Consider the following 19563-nt stretch of genomic DNA (forward strand, 5'->3'; position numbering starts at 1 on the left):
TGCACATAATACCTGCGTTAGTACACTCAGTAACTTCAGAGTTCAAGTTTTGATGCGCACGAGTTTCTGTCACTCCCCTCTCCACCAGAAGCACGGCCACTGCCAGAACCAGACGACATGTATCCTTGATCGGCCATATCTGCTGAGGTACTGAAAGTAGGTTTAAACTGAAGTTGTAAATTGAAATATAAATGAATGGAGTTTGGCTTGAGTGGCTGGATTATCTTCTGGTGTGGCTGGGGTCTTTGTACTGTGGAGAAGGACCGAGCGTGGCTGTCGAATGGGCGACTAGGGCAAGATAGACAAGACGCTTTTGGTAGTTAGGGGGGTATATGGTGAGAGAGAGTGATTAAATACGATAAGAGTGGCGTATATGAAGGTGTATAGGGACTGCGGTGGAGTTACAGTGGGTAGAAGTCAGCGACTGTCTTTATTATTTGTGCTTGTTGACTTGTTGCGCCAGGCGTCAGACACCAGACGCGTACATACACTTACGTAAAATGATTATTACATAATCTTTCACTCTCCTCTTTCCCCCCGAGATTAGTAGTGAGGTAGCCAAGAAGTAGCTCTACTCATATATTTCCACGCGGAAGCCATGTCCCTCGCAAGCCACGCAGCTTCTGTGGTAAGATCATCAACACGCAGGCGGACACTCATAGCAGCCGCCCATCGCACACAACGGCCACTTTACAGGCTAGCCTTTCTATTACCAGCAAGAACTTATGCCTCCACTGTAACTGCAAGGCTTGACGCGGATCCGGTACCGGTCATCGCAGCCTCGAAGAGAGCAACGCCGGTAGAGGGAGCCACAACCATTCTTCCTGTACTTCAGGAGCTCATTGTCCTGTTGGAAAACGAAATTGGAGGAGATGGCTCATGGGCGAAGAGAGTCAGGAGGTCCATGGAGGATTTGGCTGTCAAGCGCAGGGGAAGAATAGCAGGTGAGCGATCATATTTCTTTTTGGTTATCTGTAATGGCTGACACATGCAATCAAGTGGTTGGCGATACCGCTGCTGCTCCCCGAGATGTTGTCTCAGCTCTCCTTCAAGATCCTCTGGCAGACTCGGCCACCACCAGACAAGCACTCGTCAGCAGACATCAGGATGCAAACATTGATGTTTTTGAAATCAGGTGTGTGGATTGTGTTTGATAAGGAATTCTACAACTCATAATATGTTAGTCAAGGTGAGCGACTCAACCGCGAACCGCAGTCATTGTCTCTGTCCTCTTCATGGCTTCAAGCTACGGGGTACGATGTTGTCGAAGTCAATAGTGGGTTTCTTTTATCCAGCTATGAGTATTAGCTGAGAATCTATAGTTCGAAACCTTGAGACGGAACCGGTCATTTCAACTCTTCTCTCGACTGATGCGCTGATTGTTGTCCTTGATCCGATCCGACTCACATCTACTCCTCAACTCTCGCCCATCCTGCCTCATCTTCTCGCTCGTTCCCCCATCCACTTTGTCGTGAATGGACATTTACCTTCTGGTGTTTCACAATCTTCCATCGAACACACACTGCGCGAGCAATTGAAACAGATCACAATTGAGCCTTTAGATGACGTCCACTATGATCCAGCAGCCCTCAAGGTTTCCTTCGTTCAAGCTGAAAAGGCACTAATGGCTCTTGAGGCTCTTTCCGGCGGACTGAGCAAGGCTGCGTCATCGGAAACAAAGGCTGAAGCTTTTGAAGTATTCCAGCGCGAGTTTATTCAGTCTCACGTAGGCCCTTTGCAATCAACCCTTCATCAAACCTTGTCCAACCGCGCCTCGCCGCAGCTCTCAACAGCTAAACAGGTCGCGAGCCTCGCTCTTATGCACATTTCCAACGTTATCCTTTCTGACAGGGACGTTGCGCGTGCTGCAAGCCATACCGTTTCTAAACTTCGTCGTGCCGCTCATGAAGGTGCAGCCAAAGCCAAGCACATGAGTGTCGCGACAAGAGGAGTGGACGGTGCTTTGGTGGAAGGCGAAGTCAAATATGAAATGGAAAAGATCAAACGTCAAATTGAGACTAGTTTCCAAGGGAGGCTGAGTTGGTTGGGGCTCTTGGGTAGATTGAGGGTAGATGATGTTGCGTTGGAATTGGGAGGATTTGTCGGTAGCCGATTTGCTGTTGATCTGGAACGACAGGTGAGTCGCATCATTACATATCCTTCTAGCTCCAGCTGATGGCTAAATGTTGGGCGCCCAGATGGTCTTTGAATCCGGTCAATTATCACACCTCCAATCTTCCCTGTCGTCGTCTTCCGACCAGATTATCCGCCAACTATCACATACCAGCACTTCACCGACTCAATCCTTCCCGCACCCTCATCCATTCACTTCCCCTCTGCTTGCCAATCACCTCTCCACGCTCTCACTCTCCATCCCACCTTTAACACCCACCACTCTCCTTTCACCCATACTCACCCGACGAAACCAACTTGTTACCCAGTCTATCCCGCGTTTGCAGCTTTCAGCCCAAAGGGCCCTGCTGACGACTTATTCAACGGCGTTATTAGGTGCTAGCTTGAGCTGGGCTGCGTATGTGCCCCCGATAGAAATCCTTTCGGCCGGAACAGCTGGTGGTCTCGGGCTGCTGAGTATTGTCGGATCTTTGGCACTGGGCCAGAAATTTTGGGCGGGGGCACAGAGAAAGTTCTGGAGGGACTGGAATAGGGTGACTGGGATGTTGAAGGGCGATTTGGAAGTACGTACAGAGCCGTTTTTATTTGGGTGTGTGTGTGTTTGCTGATTGATCTTGGTAGACTCGTTTGGACACCGTCCTTCAAACGCAAGTACTTGCAAAACCCCTAGCAGCTTCTGAAGGGCTCGAAAAGTTGATTGAGAAACGAGAGCAAAGGCTGGACGCCTTGCAAAATGACGTTGACAAGTTGAAAAGTAGATTATAATGATGGACAATAATAGAGGGCTAGAAGCAAAACAAAAACTTATTCTATGCAGCAAATGCATCATGCGAACATTGTAAAATGAAATGTGATGCTGTAACATGGGTCTCCGCCCCCTTAATCTAATCATCTTGCCTAACCTTTCCGTATCCCGTATCCCTATCTCGCACCGGCTCATCTGAAAAACCAAAACCTTTGCCAAACCCACTCTTCTTCCCTCTCCTCTTACCGCCCTCGCCGAATTGCTCTGCCCATTTCCGCAACTCGGGCAAACTGCCCTCTTCTGATGCAGACGGCCGAATTTCCTCGAGGGCGGTCTTGAAATGCTTGTGCATCAATACACGCTTTGGTACGGTCTGTTCCTCCTCAATGGGTGGTGGCTTTGCAGGTTCCGGGGCGTCTTCACTAGGCGAGGCGTCACGCGTGCGGTCGGCACTCAACAGCTGCTCTTCTTCAACTTGCTCGGGCACTTCACCGACACCCAACTGCTCTTGCTCTTCATCAGGGCTTTCAGACTCTTCACGCGCGGCAGACGAGATGGATTCTTCTCCATACGAGGCAGTAGCCGACGCCTTTTCCTTCTTCACCCTCACCTTCTTCCTACCGCCGCCTCCGCCGCCGCCGCCCTCTGTGGGGGCCATGACCAAAACTTCATTCCCAAGACCACCACCACCACCACCTCTTCCTCTTCCGTCACCGCCAGGTAAAGGTGTTCGCGGCCGTTCTTCAGATCCCAAAGATGAAGAGACCACGGATGAAGGTGAAAGGTGGCGCCAAGGGACGCTGACGGTATCCTTGACTGCTGAAAGGGCGGCGCTGACGCACAAATCTGGAGGAAACATTTGATCAATACACAATCCGAGAAACTAGAAAAAAAAAGACATACGCTTCAAGTCTGAACCAGAGAACCCATCCGTTTCCTTGGCTATCTGATCAAGATGAACATCTTCACCCAGCTGCTCTCCTCTCAGCAGAATTTCGAGGATCGCTTCGGGAAAAAAAAAAGGGGGTCAGTGGTTTATCTAATGGCATGTGCGATGTTACAAGATTTGCACACACCTTTTCTATCCTCTACACCGGGAAGGTCTACGAGTAACCTCCTCGGTAATCTTCTCATGACAGCGTCATCCAGATCGAATGGTCTGTTGGTCGCGCCGATGACGACCACCCTCTTATCCTTATTGGCGATCGCCGAGCTCAGACCGTCCATTTCCTGCATGAACTCGGTGAGAATGAGGTTATGTGACATGCTTCCAGACGATCCGCGGGATATACGGGCTCCAAAGAGCGCATCGACTTCGTCCAAGAACACGACACAGGGCGAGAGGCGACGAGCGAGGGAAAAGACCGCTTTGACACTAGCCAACAAACGACGTAAATACAAGGTCAGGGGGGGGGTGTACGACTTACAGTTTTTCGCCTTCTCCGACATACATATCATTCACATCGCTTGGCTGGATGGCGAGCATCCTCGCTCCGCTTTCGGCCGCCACTGCTCTCGCAAGGAGGGTTTTACCCGTACCGGGAGGACCAAAGAGCAAAGCGCCAGTGGTGGCATGATCTTTCAGCACACCGCCCCGGAAAGCTTCTGGGAACAGCAGGGGAAGCGAGATCATGGACCGGATACCATCAATCGTCTTTTCGGGAAGATGGACGTCTCGAAAGGTGGTGGATGCGAGTTTGGAAGGGTCAACGATACAGTTTAGCAGCCGCTTTTCGTGCTGCGAAAGTTTCTTGTCTTTCCGAAGATTCTCCACCACGGGGTCTACAACCTGCTGGGCTTCCTCCTTCTTCGCCCCCTTGGCCGCCGGGCCGGCGCCGTCCCTCTTGAGCGCGGCTGGGATGTGTTTTGATATCTGATCCGCGGTCATCGTCTTTTCCTCAACGGCAGCTTGTCTTGCTGCGATAATGTCCGCCCAATGAACTGTCGCCCCGCCTCCATCCACCTGCCCATTCTGCACAGCTCGGCCAACGGCAATACTCGCGATATGTAAAGCATCTGACCATGATACCACCGCGTTGCCCCAGCCTTTGCTCACACTGCTCGGACCCGTTTTGCGTGTCAACGGTCTGCCGGTCGATTCGCTCAATTTTAGGATTTCAAGTGGGTCTTGAAGTTCACCGCCGAGCTGATAGACGGCGCGGGTAATCAACGCAGCGGAATAAATTCTCCGACGGAGTGTGCGTGACTCCTTTTCGGCGTCAAAGTTGCGATGCAGAGGCACGATGGGGAAAGCTTTCCACACCAATGGAGCACCACTGGACTCGTTTTGTTCTGAGCGATTGACATGGCCCATCCGGCTCATGAGGAGGCGCTGAAGAGGGTTACGGGACTGGTTGCCAGAGTCACTTGATTGGCCATCAAAAGGCGGAAGGACCGAGGACAGGCTGTATAACAAGAGTCAGATGGAACTCTCAACGAATGTAGGAGAAAAACTTGCCCTTTTCCAAGAATCGCTTTCAGCCGAGACTGATCACCTTCTCTTCTGCCCGCAGGATCACTCTCTTCGTTCCCCCACCATAGCTTGGCTCCAGACCTGGGCTTCACCACCTCTACGTGATGATGGACATTGAAGCCCATGCTCCTAAACTTGTCTTCCAATGCAGAGATGGCTGCGTGTGTCGCCTCTTCTTGCTCGTCCACGTCTTCAACATGCTCCTCGGCGGCAAGCTCGTGGTCCTCCTTCTCGGTGGGGGCAAACATCGACGGCGACGTGTGGGGGAGGAGGGGCGAAGGTGTACATTGGAGAACAATGGATGTAGGGTGGACGAGGGAGGGTTCAGCGCTTCCGTTTTTGGGAATCATCTTCTTCCTGCCAGGGGTGATCAGACCTCGTCTCCGTCTTTGCACGGCTTCGACAAGCGATGGCCACCAAACGGGGAACGTTTTCGACATGGCGAGCGGGGATTCCAGCACAACGATCCGCTTCTTGCCGGCCTCGGCTGTCTCGGCATTGATGATGCGGGAGAAGAAGGCGATCCATTCTTCGTTGGCGCGCCCGGCGACAAAGTCTTCCTCTTGCTGGCCCATGTGGCCCATCTGGGGCATGGGCAGACCTCCGCCGCCGAGGACGGCGACGGGCATACTGGTAAAACCAAGGCCCATCCCTTCTTCCTGATCGTCCGCTTCTCGAGACTCTTTGCGGAGGTTGGGGAAGGGAGACGGCGCAGCCTGGTACAGGGGGTTGAGCGAGTGGGCGAGCGCGGGCGGCCCAACTGGCGGACGGTCAGCAGCCGCGGTCACAGCGACGGAAGAAGTACTCACAGACACCGAGAGGGGCCGCCATGCCGTCCAGCGCCACGCCCATGACCAGATCCAGCCTCACGACGTCTGCCTCCATCTCGTTCGCCAGCGCCTGCACCGCCTCTTGCACGTAGACGTCGCCGCCTTCGAACGGGGACGCGAGCGCAATCACATTCTCCGGCGCGGGCTCGCTGTCCTCTTCTTCCCTCGCCGGATCGGTCTGGGCGCGGCCATGGGCGCCCGGGGGGAAGGAGATGACATGGGTGAAGGGCGAGGTGGCGGGGTCTGGGGCGAGGTGCTGGTTGCGGGGGAGGAAGGCGGTGGCGAGGTGGGTGAGGGCGGGCTGCAGGTCGGGTGGAATGGCGCTGGCTGGCGGCGAGGGGGGGACGACCGCGGTGGCATACGAGAGGAGGTCGCGCCCTGTTGCTGCGGGGGGGGCGTCGGGAGGGGGCGGGGGGGAGGGTGGGGGCGGCTGTGACGGGCTGGAGGCGGCGGCAAATGTGCGCCGGGGCGTCGGCGAGCGGGGGAAGGCGATGGCCGAGGTCGTCTGCAGCGTGCGGGCGGGGGCGGGGGAGCGGGAGAGCAGGCGGCGGGGGGGCAGCAGGCGCTGGCGGAGGGGGGGGGCTGAGACACGCCGCATCGGGAGACGAATGGCAACGGTGGAATCAGATGCACGATATTTCGCTCACAAGTCCCTGGATCGGGACACCCGGATCGGGACACCCCGAGTCTCTGATCGGGACACCCCTCAACGCGCGTAACTCACCGCATCTCTCGTCTCTGTCCCAGCATCGACATCCACGCACCATGGTCTGGAGAACGATGCTCGTCACAGTGTCCACCAGCTTCCTGCTCGGTCCGTGCCCCGCCGCAGCCGCCCGTGCCGCCCAGCTGACCCGTGTGCGCAGGGACAACGTTTACCCACTGGATTGCCGACCACAACGTTCTCTGGCGATCGCCCGTCACGACCGAGGCCATCAGCCACTCCATCAAATACTACTCCCTGCTGGCGTCGGCTCCAAATGGACTGGGGTGGGTGTATATCGCCGTCGGGCTTGTTCTGCTGCTCAGTGCTGGCGGCCGGTCCATCAAGGGGTACCGCGGAAGCAGCGGGGAGGTTCTGTTCGACGGCGGAAGTCTTGGTACGTTTTCCATCCACAGAGTCTCGCTCATGTCTAGTCCTTGTCGCGTCCATCGCCTATTACCAACTGAGCGAGGTCTACCCTGGTGAGTGTGCAGCTCCAAGCCGCTCTGCACGTCACGGCTGACAGCAAAAGCCGTCACCATGATTCCGAGCCCCTTGCCCGTCAACCTCGTTGACCACCCGCTATACCCCGCCTTGACGACGGCCGTGAGCGACCTCGCTACTGGTAACATCATGACCGCACTCATGCTCACCGGGCTCATCCTCCTCCAGGTAGGTCGTTTTCCCTCCGCTAGTCGCCGCTGCCATACACTTACCCCCGAGTACAAGGCCGGGAGATACTACGCCAAGCGTCCCACTTTTCCGCCCACCACCACCGATGAATCTGCCGCTTCCACTCCTGCTAGTGCCTCATGTCCCTCATCCCCCGAGACCCATCCCATCCCCGTCTCGCAGCGATCCGCGACGCCTTTCCGAGAACTGACAGAGGATGAAGCCCTAGAATTGGACGCCAGCGGCGGCGAGGAGTCCGCAACCAGAACAACATATTAGATGGATCCATGTCTACAGCAAGAGGTCCAATCTCTCGCGATGCCACGATACTCGGGGGTGTACCTTTCGATACGACTATTATCTGAATAATCAAAAAAAATGCATAATGCAAACCATCGCGCGATAATGATACATACCCATTTGGAGCAGACATACCACCAAAGACCGAATGTATGATATGAATAGTTATTATTATTATTACTATTATTATAAAGCAAGGACACCCTTGGTACTAGGAACGTCATCGCCGCCGGTTCTGCTGATCGCCATTCGGATAGCCAGAGCGAGCGCCTTGAAGGCAGACTCGGCGCTAACATCCCAGACATTAGCATGCTATCCATTTTTCTTCTCTTTGGTAAAACAGGCGAGCTCACATGTGGTGGTTGTTTTCTCCTCGGATCGAGTCAATGTGAAGGGTTACACCGGCGGCAAAGGCAAACGACTGAAGAAGGTGAGACACCATTTCCGTCGATACTACCGCATATAGTCAGCCACGAAACCCCCTCTCTCGGTGGGCTACATACAATCTCCAACCTTTTCCCGAGTGAAGGGAAGGTGGCACATAAAGTACGGCCGGGAAGAAATGTCAATCACAGCCCTTGAAAGCGACTATACGTCGGGTGAGCAACACTGAGCAAAAACCGTTGGCGTAAACCGGGTAGCCTGCTCACCTCATCAAGGGGAGCATAAGCATATCCATATCGCTTGATTCCCTTCCTCTCTCCAAGCGCCTTTTTAAACGCTTCGCCAAGAGCCAAAGCGCAGTCTTCCGCCGTGTGGTGGTCGTCAATGTGAAGGTCGCCCTTGCACTGCAGTTGGAGAGACATGCCGCCGTGCTTTGCGAGCGCTGTAAACATCTGGATCCGTTTCTCTATTAGCTTGTACTCCCAAAAAAAGCGAGAAAAAAAAAAGCGGTGCGGCACGTACATGGTCAAGGAACCCGATACCAGTGCTGACATTGATTTTCTGCTCGGTGACACCTGGGATGTGGTCGAGGTCGATAGTGCAAGAGATATGCGTCTCGCTCGTGGTCCTTTCAACAGAAGCAATGCGTTCAGACATGTTGGGCGGGATGGTGTGATGGTTTGAAATAAATAAATAAAAAATCTATGAATGCAGGAATGAAAATGGATAATGCAAGTGAGCTGAGTGGCCGAGTCGAGTGTTTCGTTATAAAGTTATCGAGATGGTAAAAAAAAAAAAAGATCAATTCAGGAACGTCCACGTGGACATAGCGTGGCATCAGGCGGATCCCCCCGCCGCCCTCGAGCCTTCTTCCATCTTCGCGTTAATAAACACGTCAACTTTTGCCACTATCGCGTTTGTTGTTGTTGATAGTTATTAACCAAATCAAAAGTTCCATTCCGCCTATACACGGGCACCGTCCCTCCGAAGCATCCCAGCCATCTCCCCATCGTTCATTTCTCGACTTTCAACCACCCGCCCATCTTACATCATCCTTCTTCCTTCCCGCTCCCCGGCCGTCACCCGCCATGTCCACATTACCCCGCCCTTCAGCCACCATATCGTCCCGGAACAACCCTCCCTCAAGCGACACCATAGTGGCGTCCTCCCCCTTGGCTGCGGTTGCCCCGGATAGGAGATTGCGGTTCCATTCGGCTGAGGGCCTAGGGCCAATGAAAAGGCGCAAGATCTCTCCAGAGATGTTTGAGCCGGCTGCGACTGGCCAGACACAGAGTCCAGTCGCCGGACGCCGTCTTAACCAACAACCACCCCCACAAGCTGCTTGTATACCAATCGCAGCCCTTCTCTATCACTCTGCCCAAGTCGCCCATCAGACATCTCATGTCCACCTTCAGCAGGCATTCGTACCTACCGAGATATCAACCGATCGTACATCAGGCTACTCCATCATCAAGCTTTACTCTTATTCTTCGACCCCACAGAGCTCGCAATCAAATCGCTTCAGCCATGACCCTCAGGCATTTGCCAAAGCTCTCGGTCTTCAGCTCTACGCACTTGATCTGCTTCGAGCGGGGCTGAACATTAACAGTCTTTCCGATAAGGAAAGGGTGGCGTTCAGCCTCGAGTTTGGTGTCGTCGGCATAAAAGTGTACATGGCGCAGCAGATCCTGCAAAGCAAGAGTAAAGGCAAAGAAAAAATTCAAGGCGTTCAGGTGGACTGTCAGCGGTTAATGGATGACATGCAGGATATCGTGGGACAAGCTGTAAGTATATATGCGCACCCGGTCAGTTTCGTTGGCTGACGGTCCGTATAGTTCTTCATAGCCCAGCGGCAGTCATCATTGACACCTATGAGACTTGAATTAGAGCTCATCAACGCTCGGCTAGCATTTATGCAGAAAAAGTTCAATTTGGGGAAAAAATTGGTACAGACAGCTTTGGCGGCAAGCAGGTGAGCTTTGACTTTTCATCGTATCTTGCTGCATGTCGCTTATACTCTCAGGGATAATGCCGTGCACCGGTATTCGCTATGCCTTTTATACTTGGAGTACGTTGAGAGCACAGGGCCAGCAGATTTCCTGAATATCGCAACTGAATTCCTCGTGCGTATTCTTCTTTCCATTGTGGCGGCGTATCGCTGCATTTACAAAACGGCCCTTGCTGACAAGTAACACAAGAATGAAGCTCGCAAAAATAACCATCAGATGATTGTTCAGCTCGCTTTGCTCATCAAGGCTCGCATAACCTTTGTCCACCGACGATGGGAACTCGTTCCTACTGCGCTCGCAGAGTTTGCCTCGTCTATTGGTTGGTCTGACAGTAACCCACCTACGGACTTGCTTTCAGGTCAAAAGGAGGAACGAACCTGGCTTGCTTGTTTGAATATTCATTATCTGATACTCAGGGCGCTATGGGAAGGTAGGATAGGGAACGACAGCGTGGCAAAGGAGATTATGAAACGAGCGTATGCGTTGATGGACGAGACTGCCGACAAAAAAGTGTTTAGTGAATTGCGGGCCAATGGGGGCGTCATCACAGTATGTTTCAATGGGATGGGAAGACTGGAAATTGATCATGTTGTTGGCAGCTGCATATACCGAATAGCCGTCCTCTTCAAGTACAAACGACACCTCCCAATATCCTTTATATGCTCACTTATCTGACAACCGTCGTCGGCCGAAGAGATTTCACGGGTTCTAATGCGACATGTAAGAGTATTGTACACCCAAGAGTCTTGAGAGAGACAGAGGGTGTTGCGAGGACAGAAGACATGTGGGACAGTGGATGTGAGTTATCAGTTCTCTCTCAAAACGAGCAGGAATAATCTGATTTGAGTACGTTAGTCTCGAGCGTCCATGGTCTGGCACAAGCCATGGCCTTGAGGAAGCAAGTAATAAGCATCAAAGGAGAAGTCATGATCGAGCAAGCTACAGCTATGATATACCGCAGCTGCTTTGCCGAAGGACGTCAAGTAAGTCCCGTCGATCATCTCAAAAAGTGTGGGACTAAAGCATTTACAACAGCTGTTGTATGAGACTGTAGAACAGCTTCATGACCACAACCTTTTCCATCCTCTCTCACCCCATCTATGTCTCACCTTTGCCCAGCATGCCCATCATCTCGGGCTCACCTCCTCTGCTATACGGTATTACAAAGCTTGCAGAGATCTCATCAATTCCGGAAGCGAGCTCAGCTTGATCGCGCAAGTTGGTTTGCTGGCAGTACAGAATAAACTGGAGGGCTTGGAGAAGAATGCGGAAGGGCAAGACGAGGTGAATGCATTGGCAGAAAAATGTAAGGGAAGTAGTAGCGCAATGTTCAGTGCTGCTGGATATTTTCTTGCGAGCTTGACGGATGATAACCGTGTAAACTCAAAGTGGGTCTCCATCTTTTCACTCCATGCAAAACGTTTGCTCATCCTTTTTTTTTTTTTTTTTTAAATTCTACAGGAAAAAGCTATCTACAGCGTACGAAATCAGTCAAAGGTCAAATAATAACATTTTGCGCCTTCTCATTTTTGCCTTTACGACAAGTACACACCATTACGGAGGGCGCGAGCGTATGCTTAGGCAGTTGGAGACTGGAAGAGATATATCAAAAATGCTTGGTGGGAAGGATAGAGACGACGGGGTCGGGCAGGTCGTGTTGGGCATGTGGTTTGCGAGACGGCTCAAGGGTAAGTGTGTGTCCCGGACTTTGGATCGCTGCACTCGGCCGCTGATACGCCGCGAGTAGAATTCTACAGGCAAGAAGGTTACCAGACAGGCGTACAGGTAGCAAAGGAAAGCGAAAAGTCGCACTTTGCGCGCCTCAACGATCTTATGCGAGAGGCAGAAAAAGTCGCCAAGGGGGGTTAAGAGTTGAAGCGTTTGCGATGGACATCTTGGGCTTTTTGCGAGACACATTACCTTGTATCCGTTTAGTGTAATGATTAATATAGCATGGCATGTCGTAATCTACACCTATCCGTCCTTCTCGCAGCTCCTGAACCCATCAACTGCCAATCTACGCTACCCTGCAGATCACTTCCCCTCCAAGTCCCGCCCTAAACGCCTCCCATCCCTCCATATACCTCTCGGCGTTTGACCTCCCTTCTCTCCTATCTTCCGGTGTCTTGACAATGAGAATCTCTCCGATCCCTACCCCCGGGACATTCCTTGCCCTCTTTCCAACCAATAACCTCCCCAACTCCTCCTTGCTGACAACCACCCTGAAGCTGGGCTTCGAAACGAGGTTCATCCTTCTCAACACCGGTTGCCCGTCACGGTGTTTGAGTCCTATCCAGAGCTTCTTTGCGGGAACAGGGAGTGTGTTGAATGATGCTGGATCTGGGCCCGCTGGGGAACCAAGGGAAATATTTGATACAAGACCCGAGCGAAGAAGAATGTTTGAGATTGCAAGAGCAGAGTTTGTGTATGGGATGCAGGCTCTCGGATGGAAGCTGCGCGATGTGTTTTGGAGGTGGGCGCAGAGATTTGCAGGGAGTGATCCTAGACGGGACATTGCGAGGTGCGCGGATCTGTGTTGGTTCTTTGTTGGCAGGAGGGCAGACGTGTGGTATTCCACTTGCAACCAACTTGCTTTCGACTTTTGCGGAAAATCCAGGAGGAAGACGTAGAAGACGAGTCTCTGACACGTGCCATTACGTAAAATCACATTGCCACACTGATTACACGCCCCAGGCACAGCTTGAAACCCCGAAAAGCCGTAAGGAGACATCCCAGAAATTCCTTCTTAACGGATCATTTCATTCCATATTCAAAAATGTCTCTTCTTTCTTTCTCGAACATCGCTGGCCCGTCCAGATTACCACTCCAGGTCACTGTTACAGCATGTCGTAGAGCTGTTGCTGCTCGCTTCTATGCAACGGAAGCTCAGGAGCCTCAAGAACCGCTCGCGGCAGAGCAGTCTGAGCAGTCCGCCCCTGTTGATGAGCTTTCTGCGCTCACTCTTGACCCTTCAACACCGGCGACCAGGTCGGGCTTGGAAAAGAGGGAAGGCAGGATCTTCTACAGAGATTGGTTGAGATATGAGGGGGAGCAGTTCAGAGTCCCGCAAAAGGGCCAGAAGGCCAAGTGGCTCGGAGGCAATGTTGTACGTATGCTTTTTTGGTTGCTGCAAAGGAACCGCACTGACTGGTATCACAGCCTTACCCCAGCAACCCTTCTTTCAGACCTCCTCCACCACTCTCCAATCATATCCAAGATCAAGTCTTCGCCGATCTTCAGCGAGGACAGTCTGTCGCCGAACTCTCTGTCAAGTACAACATCAGCAAAGCTCGAGTGGAAGCAATCCAGAAACTGAAGGAGATTGAGACTGAATATAAACGAAGAGTGAGTGTCCGTTCTCTTTATTTTCTGGCCCACAATACTTCACTCGGATGAAAAAACCTATGACATAACCTTCGTTCTGAAGACTCAAACATATGGTTACTCTTTTTTCTTCACTTTCTGAAAACGCACATCTCCTATCTTGTAATGCAACGTCGTTAAAGAATTGCTGCTGACTTCATTGCTTTTTTGCTTGTTGCTTTGCCCACGATAGGTAAGTTGACATCTGATATTTGAAACCATCTTTCTACAGATGATTTATTACGATTAGTCTTTAAGACACCTACATGGTTCCAACTTGCTTTATTTTGCTGATACTTTTGATTACCCTCTATTATTGTCGTACCAGCAATCAAAATGATGCTGACAGACTTGTAGTCTCTTCCTCTACAAACAGCTTTCTTGGAAGGCATGGAACCTCTTTTGGGCGTCCGTACACCCATCAGCCCTCGAACAAGGCAACACGATCCTGCCCTCGCTCGAGAACTTGATCTGGCCCACGAGGCTCATCCCTCCACCGCGGCAGAACGTCTGGAGGAGCAGCGATTTGATGCCGGAATCGGCGAAGAGGGTGCGTTCGGTCAACGTACTCGCGAATCGACCAAGCCTAGTATCGAGAGGACGGTGTGGGAGTTCATGGATGAGGAAAGTGCGTTGTTAGAAAAGGAGACTCAGGGACAGAAGACACGAGAGAAGAGGCAAAGGAGAAAGGAGAGGGAGGCTAGAACATGAGATGCTGAGCAAACATAGTCACTGCATGAAGCATGAATTTATGAATTGATAAGATCTACTTTGTGCAACGGATCCGCAGATCGCAGTGATTGTACACCTTGCCGCAGCTATATGTCCCTTAAACGGTAACGAAGTACTGCTCCTCAAGTAGTACCTTGCGTTTACTCTCAATCTGTTGTCGTATATTTTCAATTCATGCTACATAATGTTACATCCCTCTATACTCTACTATACCAGTCAATAGCACAACAAAACCGCAATGGTCGCCGCATATCAGCCACTTCCGTCCTCAGAAAATACATATCCTCCTCCCCATAGCGAACCACCACGTCAATCCCTCCGCACATTACTACCTTGGCCATCTTCGAACCCACTTCCTGGTCCCCCATACCCTTTACGCCCCACCAAATCCCGCCTTACACCTATTCACATTATAAAATACGCATTGGCAGTAACGGGCGGACTGATAATATTCCATTATGTCGTCGTAGGCGCGTTTCCCAACTCGAAATACACCGTCAAATTCCGGGAGAAGTTTACGGGGTACAAAGCCTGGGAAGCCGATGAAGCCTACAAGGCAGCAACAGCCTCCGCCGAAAAGGTACTGTCCCATCTCAACCCATCAGCTGGCCAGCCTGGTACGTTCTTTCGAGACAGTTTTCCCATCAAATCGATGTTGGCCTTTTGGGAGCTGGCCGAGAAAGAGGTAGCTGCCAAAGGACTGGATACATGTAATGACCAACTGGGACGGGGACTTGTGGAAGGCTACCATTCCTCTGAGCTTGCCTATTGCGTACCTCCAGGAGAAGGAGATGCCTTTGAGGCTTTGAACACTTTGAACATGTCTGCCAGTTGGGACGTGGCATCCGGAGAACAAGTGCCAGCCACGAGAATCAGCTGTAACCCGGTGCAAGATAACGATTTCACCAATTGGTGGCCGTATCCTGCAGCACCTTGTGTCTCTACCAATCTGCGCACCATCCCAGATGAATCCCGAAAATATCGAGCTGTCGGATGCAAAATCACCGACAAGGGTGTCAAGCTCAATGTCGATATGGGTCGGGAAAAGTTCTTAGGGGCTCAAATGGAATCAGTGGATATGGAAGATGAGAGAGCTATTTGTAAAGAAAGAATAGAGAGAACTACTGTACTTATTGGAAGGCAAGATCAATGGAATCCGTACGTTGCATGACCTGACAACGGGACCGCCATTGGATATGCTAGGCTGACTTTACAAACTTAGCTTTCACGTTGCGGAAGACTTGATTACGACACTGGTGACCTTGTTCATTGCCGCCCGTACTGCTCCCGCCCTTGTGAATAGTCGTGTGCAACTTGTTTTCACAGAGGGGTACAGTATGGATGGCAATCATTTCACTCCATTATGGGATCGTGTTGGAGCGTGGGCGCCGAGGAGGTTGAGTTTGGACCCCTGGCAAGAAGGAGAGTGTCGTGAGTAATTATTTCTATGTCTACTTCGCCTTTATTGCAAGAGATACTTGCTGACCTGGTGATAGTGACAAACGCTATACATAGTGTAGGGGCGGGGGCGTCTTTATTATCTGCAATGGGCGTTGGAAAGAGGTGTGTGTGATGCTTAAAGCTTCATCCATAGCTAATCCTGCGTACCATTGTAGCTATTCGTGTGCGTCAACTATAACATGGGCGGCCTCCCACTATTACCGTCATTTATTTGGTCTTCTTCCGCCGTCAGTTTCATCAGCGAGTACGCTCTCGCAAACTCGTCGACCCATCAATGTTCTTTGGTTATCCCGTGCCAAACTTGATCATTATGCCAAAGAACATAATGACTGGTCATCCTGGAGAGACGTCAGACATATTAATAATGAAAAGGAACTTGTGACCCGTCTCAAGGACGGCTTGCGAACGATGTGTGACCAACCTTCTTCTGTGTTTGGGACGCCTGGATGCGTTTTCGAGGACGCGAGAGATACTCCCGAGTCGTGGACGTTGTCTTCACCCGATAGCATTGAGTCGGACGACTTACCCCTGCCAGTGCGTTTCGCGCAGATGGACCCTTCAGTGCAAACAATCGAGAATCAAGTAAGCATGGTGGGCCACGCAACAGTCCTTATCAGTTCTCATGGCGGAGCCCTGGGATTGTCATTATTCCTTCCCCCCGGCTCCTCGGCCATTGTAGAGCTCCAGGTTGGTGGCGTAAAGGGAAATTACCATTTCCAACACATGGCTTACGAGATGGGTCATCAATACGAAGTATTGGGTATTGAAAGAACAGTTGATGTCGATCAAGTATGGGAGTCGGTGCAGAGATGGGTGGAAAAAATTGCAGCCAAAGGCTCATAATACCAAGCATAATATATACATGGATTAGTAAATGCAGTGATAATTAATTTAATTTTACATAAGGGCACATTTGCTTTCATTCTGCAGTTGGTCTAGTCGAATGGGATAGGCTTGATACCAGGTCGGTTACCCAAAGTCGGAACGCCCTTATGGCTATTGGCATCTTGAGCGGCCGCGAATGCTGAAGGAACTGGATGACCGTTAGTCGACGAGCGATGGCATGGATGGTCAGATGAAACATACCTGGAATGCCACAACAATCCATGCTCCAGCCTTTTTCTGACGGGTCATGTATATGACCATGCATATCTGTCGCCGACTGACCGTCTTCTTCTTCAAGGGCCCTTTTCAGCTCGGGATCCTCCTCTGGCGTTGGGAAAGGCAATAAGCTCCCAAACAGGGCGTGCTGCATGACGGGTAGTTTACCCAAGACCTCGGCAACAAACATTTTCTTCATCCCTTGATTGACCTTTTCCCACGTTTTGACAGCGGAAATATCATCGAGCATGGGAGAATGCCAGCGTAAAGATGCTGTTTTGATGGAGTTGATAAACTCTATGCACGAGAGATACATGTAGTCTTTGGAAAATTCGCCAAGGATTTCTGGGTCGTGAATGGCTTTAGGTCGAAGGTACTTGTGATCTAATGCAATGTTTAGAGTTGATCGGAGGGCGATTTGGTGTCCATATCACACTTACTTCTGAGTTGTCCGCTACCCCACAGGAAAGGGAGAAAGTGGTAGTCATCCAAACCCCATACACCATGCGAACCAGCTGGTTCAAGCCAATATGTAGATTGAAGGTAACGCATAACTTCAATATACCTCCAGAACACACCCAAGACAAGGAAAGGGTAGTCTTCTTTCGTAACTACCCCAAGCTTTGCGAGACATAAACTGTGGTGGAATAAGAACTTTTTTCTTCGGTCAAGTTGCGAAACACGGATTATAGGACTCACAGCCAAGAGAGGAAGTTGAGTTCCATACCGCTTCCATAGTCCACTCGTTGTTTGTTGCCCCACGACTCCTTAAAATAAACTTCTACCTCTTGGATAGCTTCCTCTGGTAAACCTGGTATACGCTTATGCAGCTCCAGGGAGGCATCTCCTACTTTGTCGTAAAAAGTTTTGAATGCAGGGTTGCCGAAGCGGGACAGTTTATTGTCCACTGGAGGTGTTGATTCGGCGATTTCGCGGACGGAATCGAGGATGCTTATGAGAGGTCGTGTTCGCTAGGGTCAATTTTGATTTAGCTTTTAATTATAGTATACGACTTGGGCTAACCTCCGAACCCTGTCCGGCCTCTGTCAGCTTCTTGCCCACAATATCTTCGTTGAGCTCCTCAATGAAATTAAATATGTCGGAATGCGTTTTTGACCGTTGGAAAGCAGCGAGATGGGCTTTTGAGAGGATGTGTTTCGTGGGGACTGTATAAAATGTAGAGGGGGAAGATTCCGGGGCGGACATGGTGTTGCGGACTATATGCGATATAGCGATGTAAGTAATGGATGTATGGGAGAGAAGGACATGCAGATTAGTAAGGGCAATGTCCAAATAATATCATTCATGTCGGTGGTGGCCGGTATAAATGTCGTGACCGGCCGTTCCAGCCAAGTCTAGTTGTGTATCTATGGTTTCTTTCTCCTCGTTACTCGTATTGCTCAAGATCATACCGTTATTCGTCATGTCCGTAGCTGCATACACCGATGCCGTCATGCTCTTCGTATGTCCATTCTTCGCTGGTTAACATTTCAAGTAATCGCTCACGTCGTCTTAAAAGGGGGACTCGCTCACCCAAGCGTGGTCCGCTGGCTCTTTCGCGCAACGTATGTCCGAATTCTACCTCAGGAGGGCAGACGTGATCAATAGGGGCTTCGGAGGTACGTCTGATGTACATTACAATGCTTCAGATCATAGCTAACCTCCTGCAGGCTACAATTCCGAGTGGTAGGTGATAGCGTCCCCGACTACTGATAGTTGACCACTAACCGTGCGCTACCGCGCAGGGCTATTCCTGTCTTTGAACAAGTTTTCGCCACGAAAAAAGACCGAGAACAAGGCGGTATACAACAGGTCAAGCTCATCACAATCTGGCTGGGTACCTCTACTCTTTCGTGGGATGGAAAACATTATTACTGACTCTCGGACTAGGTGCCAACGATGCATGTTTGCCCTCTTCACCGCAGCATGTCCCTCTTGACAAGTACAAGTCAAACGTCAAACACATTGTCAATCTTATTCGCGATCCCTCCTCGCCCTACCATTCTCAGGAAACCAGGATTGTGCTTATCAGTCCTCCGCCAATCATCGAAACCGCGTGGATCGAATCTAGGCTCGAAAAATGGAAGTCTTTCGGCTGTGAGGGACCTGAACCAGAGCAAAACAGGGACGCAGAGGTTACTAAACAGTACGCGGAAGGATGCAAGGAGGTAGGGGCCGAGCTTGGGGTGCCCGTGGTAGATTTTTGGACGGCGGTTGTCGAGGCGGCAGGAGGAGAGAAAGATGAGCAGCTCGCGCCTTATTTCTAGTGCGTCATGAGTGTTCTAGTATTGCGCGACTGCTCGTAGCTGACTGGATTGGCATTGGTAGCGACGGTCTTCACTTGACTTCGGAAGGATATGCTGTTCTTTTCAAGGCCGTCAGCGGCCTGATTCTCGCTACATATCCTGAACTGAACCCCGAGACGATGCCCATGAGGATGCCGCAGTAAGTAGAGGAGGTGGTGTTTCGGAAGGTATACTGATCTTCCAATAACTGCTGCAGCTGGGCGGACGTTGATACAGAAAACCCGCGAGCTGCGTTTGAAAAGGTGAAGAAGGGGCGACTGGCCGGGGAGCTGTAGAAAGTAGAAGTAGACTTAGACGATGCAAGTGTGATTACGTAACTGTGTGTTGGCTTGTAAACAAAATGTTGACATT

General features: G+C 51.2%; 11 protein-coding genes across 11 annotated transcripts in view; 6 read left to right on the forward strand and 5 right to left on the reverse strand.

The window, feature by feature from the left end:
• Nucleotides 1-408, reverse strand: part of CNH01660 (small monomeric GTPase, putative) — a 1377-nt gene extending 969 nt beyond the window's left edge. Inside the window, exon 1 of the mRNA XM_024657665.1 lies at nt 61-408. Coding sequence (XP_024513340.1) covers nt 61-137 — 77 coding nt within the window. The 5' untranslated portion in view covers nt 138-408. The remainder of the gene's footprint in view (nt 1-60) is intronic.
• A 173-nt stretch (nt 409-581) lies between these two features.
• CNH01650 (expressed protein) lies at nt 582-2959 on the forward strand. The gene is made up of 6 exons (XM_572344.2): nt 582-944; nt 1000-1135; nt 1185-1276; nt 1323-2137; nt 2199-2696; nt 2755-2959. The coding sequence occupies exons 1-6, from the start codon at nt 599-601 to the stop codon at nt 2896-2898; spliced, it is 2031 nt and encodes a 676-aa protein (XP_572344.2). The 5' UTR covers nt 582-598; the 3' UTR covers nt 2899-2959.
• CNH01640 (ATPase, putative) lies at nt 2941-6565 on the reverse strand. The gene is made up of 6 exons (XM_572343.2): nt 6161-6565; nt 5337-6111; nt 4306-5283; nt 3955-4253; nt 3782-3883; nt 2941-3724 (listed from the first exon to the last, which is right to left on the reverse strand). The coding sequence occupies exons 1-6, from the start codon at nt 6234-6236 to the stop codon at nt 3018-3020; spliced, it is 2937 nt and encodes a 978-aa protein (XP_572343.2). The 5' UTR covers nt 6237-6565; the 3' UTR covers nt 2941-3017.
• Nucleotides 6566-6910: 345 nt separating this feature from the next.
• On the forward strand, nt 6911-8021 carry CNH01630 (hypothetical protein). The gene is made up of 5 exons (XM_572342.2): nt 6911-6995; nt 7048-7281; nt 7319-7366; nt 7417-7556; nt 7614-8021. The coding sequence occupies exons 1-5, from the start codon at nt 6947-6949 to the stop codon at nt 7833-7835; spliced, it is 693 nt and encodes a 230-aa protein (XP_572342.1). The 5' UTR covers nt 6911-6946; the 3' UTR covers nt 7836-8021.
• On the reverse strand, nt 7951-9011 carry CNH01620 (imidazoleglycerol-phosphate dehydratase, putative). Its single transcript, XM_572341.2, has 5 exons — nt 8763-9011; nt 8507-8692; nt 8360-8444; nt 8210-8309; nt 7951-8145 (listed from the first exon to the last, which is right to left on the reverse strand). The coding sequence occupies exons 1-5, from the start codon at nt 8895-8897 to the stop codon at nt 8043-8045; spliced, it is 609 nt and encodes a 202-aa protein (XP_572341.1). The 5' UTR covers nt 8898-9011; the 3' UTR covers nt 7951-8042.
• A 156-nt stretch (nt 9012-9167) lies between these two features.
• On the forward strand, nt 9168-12208 carry CNH01610 (expressed protein). Its single transcript, XM_024657664.1, has 9 exons — nt 9168-10024; nt 10076-10212; nt 10264-10363; nt 10439-10798; nt 10849-11047; nt 11105-11232; nt 11285-11637; nt 11711-11937; nt 11997-12208. The coding sequence occupies exons 1-9, from the start codon at nt 9329-9331 to the stop codon at nt 12116-12118; spliced, it is 2322 nt and encodes a 773-aa protein (XP_024513433.1). The 5' UTR covers nt 9168-9328; the 3' UTR covers nt 12119-12208.
• Nucleotides 12170-12853, reverse strand: CNH01605 (hypothetical protein). The gene has a single exon (XM_024658691.1). The coding sequence runs from the start codon at nt 12762-12764 to the stop codon at nt 12267-12269; it is 498 nt and encodes a 165-aa protein (XP_024514607.1). The 5' UTR covers nt 12765-12853; the 3' UTR covers nt 12170-12266.
• A 156-nt stretch (nt 12854-13009) lies between these two features.
• Nucleotides 13010-14371, forward strand: CNH01600 (expressed protein). Its single transcript, XM_024657663.1, has 3 exons — nt 13010-13355; nt 13409-13594; nt 13970-14371. The coding sequence occupies exons 1-3, from the start codon at nt 13026-13028 to the stop codon at nt 14321-14323; spliced, it is 870 nt and encodes a 289-aa protein (XP_024513434.1). The 5' UTR covers nt 13010-13025; the 3' UTR covers nt 14324-14371.
• A 137-nt stretch (nt 14372-14508) lies between these two features.
• On the forward strand, nt 14509-16689 carry CNH01595 (hypothetical protein). Its single transcript, XM_572585.2, has 4 exons — nt 14509-15502; nt 15567-15775; nt 15841-15907; nt 15961-16689. Exons 1-4 carry the CDS (start codon nt 14583-14585, stop codon nt 16646-16648), a joined length of 1884 nt encoding a protein of 627 aa, XP_572585.2. The 5' UTR covers nt 14509-14582; the 3' UTR covers nt 16649-16689.
• Nucleotides 16678-18169, reverse strand: CNH01590 (phosphotyrosyl phosphatase activator, putative). Its single transcript, XM_572340.2, has 5 exons — nt 17930-18169; nt 17606-17877; nt 17347-17543; nt 16892-17290; nt 16678-16838 (listed from the first exon to the last, which is right to left on the reverse strand). Exons 1-5 carry the CDS (start codon nt 18110-18112, stop codon nt 16741-16743), a joined length of 1149 nt encoding a protein of 382 aa, XP_572340.1. The 5' UTR covers nt 18113-18169; the 3' UTR covers nt 16678-16740.
• A 105-nt stretch (nt 18170-18274) lies between these two features.
• Nucleotides 18275-19527, forward strand: CNH01580 (conserved hypothetical protein). The gene is made up of 7 exons (XM_024657662.1): nt 18275-18368; nt 18426-18525; nt 18577-18592; nt 18652-18743; nt 18797-19172; nt 19235-19351; nt 19409-19527. The coding sequence occupies exons 1-7, from the start codon at nt 18276-18278 to the stop codon at nt 19485-19487; spliced, it is 873 nt and encodes a 290-aa protein (XP_024513339.1). The 5' UTR covers nt 18275; the 3' UTR covers nt 19488-19527.
• The last annotated feature ends 36 nt before the right edge of the window (nt 19528-19563 follow it).

The sequence above is a fragment of the Cryptococcus neoformans genome, assembly GCF_000091045.1.
Source record: "Cryptococcus neoformans var. neoformans JEC21 chromosome 8 sequence".
Lineage (NCBI taxonomy): Eukaryota > Fungi > Basidiomycota > Tremellomycetes > Tremellales > Cryptococcaceae > Cryptococcus > Cryptococcus deneoformans.

Bases quoted from the DNA above. Each gene is read 5' to 3' on its own strand.
- CNH01650 (XM_572344.2), top strand. From the start codon at position 599: ATGTCCCTCGCAAGCCACGCAGCTTCTGTGGTAAGATCATCAACACGC. The intron at 945-999 runs GTGAGCGATCAT...CATGCAATCAAG, and splicing joins GCGCAGGGGAAGAATAGCAG to TGGTTGGCGATACCGCTGCT. The intron at 1,277-1,322 runs GTGGGTTTCTTT...GAGAATCTATAG, and splicing joins CGATGTTGTCGAAGTCAATA to TTCGAAACCTTGAGACGGAA.
- CNH01640 (XM_572343.2), bottom strand. From the start codon at position 6,236: ATGGAGGCAGACGTCGTGAGGCTGGATCTGGTCATGGGCGTGGCGCTG. The intron at 5,284-5,336 runs GCAAGTTTTTCT...CTTGTTATACAG, and splicing joins AAAGCGATTCTTGGAAAAGG to CCTGTCCTCGGTCCTTCCGC. The intron at 3,884-3,954 runs GTGTGTGCAAAT...TTTTTCCCGAAG, and splicing joins CGGTGTAGAGGATAGAAAAG to CGATCCTCGAAATTCTGCTG.
- CNH01630 (XM_572342.2), top strand. From the start codon at position 6,947: ATGGTCTGGAGAACGATGCTCGTCACAGTGTCCACCAGCTTCCTGCTC. The intron at 7,367-7,416 runs GTGAGTGTGCAG...TGACAGCAAAAG, and splicing joins ACTGAGCGAGGTCTACCCTG to CCGTCACCATGATTCCGAGC. The intron at 7,557-7,613 runs GTAGGTCGTTTT...CCCGAGTACAAG, and splicing joins CCGGGCTCATCCTCCTCCAG to GCCGGGAGATACTACGCCAA.
- CNH01620 (XM_572341.2), bottom strand. From the start codon at position 8,897: ATGTCTGAACGCATTGCTTCTGTTGAAAGGACCACGAGCGAGACGCAT. The intron at 8,310-8,359 runs GTATGTAGCCCA...TATATGCGGTAG, and splicing joins TCGGGAAAAGGTTGGAGATT to TATCGACGGAAATGGTGTCT. The intron at 8,146-8,209 runs GTGAGCTCGCCT...CTGGGATGTTAG, and splicing joins GGAGAAAACAACCACCACAT to CGCCGAGTCTGCCTTCAAGG.
- CNH01610 (XM_024657664.1), top strand. From the start codon at position 9,329: ATGTCCACATTACCCCGCCCTTCAGCCACCATATCGTCCCGGAACAAC. The intron at 10,213-10,263 runs GTGAGCTTTGAC...TTATACTCTCAG, and splicing joins ACAGCTTTGGCGGCAAGCAG to GGATAATGCCGTGCACCGGT. The intron at 10,799-10,848 runs GTATGTTTCAAT...TGTTGTTGGCAG, and splicing joins CCAATGGGGGCGTCATCACA to CTGCATATACCGAATAGCCG.
- CNH01605 (XM_024658691.1), bottom strand. From the start codon at position 12,764: ATGTCCCGTCTAGGATCACTCCCTGCAAATCTCTGCGCCCACCTCCAA.
- CNH01600 (XM_024657663.1), top strand. From the start codon at position 13,026: ATGTCTCTTCTTTCTTTCTCGAACATCGCTGGCCCGTCCAGATTACCA. The intron at 13,356-13,408 runs GTACGTATGCTT...CTGGTATCACAG, and splicing joins AGTGGCTCGGAGGCAATGTT to CCTTACCCCAGCAACCCTTC. The intron at 13,595-13,969 runs GTGAGTGTCCGT...ACAGACTTGTAG, and splicing joins AGACTGAATATAAACGAAGA to TCTCTTCCTCTACAAACAGC.
- CNH01595 (XM_572585.2), top strand. From the start codon at position 14,583: ATGGTCGCCGCATATCAGCCACTTCCGTCCTCAGAAAATACATATCCT. The intron at 15,503-15,566 runs GTACGTTGCATG...TTACAAACTTAG, and splicing joins AGGCAAGATCAATGGAATCC to CTTTCACGTTGCGGAAGACT. The intron at 15,776-15,840 runs GTGAGTAATTAT...ACCTGGTGATAG, and splicing joins CTGGCAAGAAGGAGAGTGTC to TGACAAACGCTATACATAGT.
- CNH01590 (XM_572340.2), bottom strand. From the start codon at position 18,112: ATGTCCGCCCCGGAATCTTCCCCCTCTACATTTTATACAGTCCCCACG. The intron at 17,544-17,605 runs GTGAGTCCTATA...ATTCCACCACAG, and splicing joins CTCAACTTCCTCTCTTGGCT to TTTATGTCTCGCAAAGCTTG. The intron at 17,291-17,346 runs GTAAGTGTGATA...ACATTGCATTAG, and splicing joins GGGTAGCGGACAACTCAGAA to ATCACAAGTACCTTCGACCT.
- CNH01580 (XM_024657662.1), top strand. From the start codon at position 18,276: ATGGTTTCTTTCTCCTCGTTACTCGTATTGCTCAAGATCATACCGTTA. The intron at 18,369-18,425 runs GTATGTCCATTC...TCGTCTTAAAAG, and splicing joins CCGATGCCGTCATGCTCTTC to GGGGACTCGCTCACCCAAGC. The intron at 19,173-19,234 runs GTGCGTCATGAG...TGGCATTGGTAG, and splicing joins CAGCTCGCGCCTTATTTCTA to CGACGGTCTTCACTTGACTT.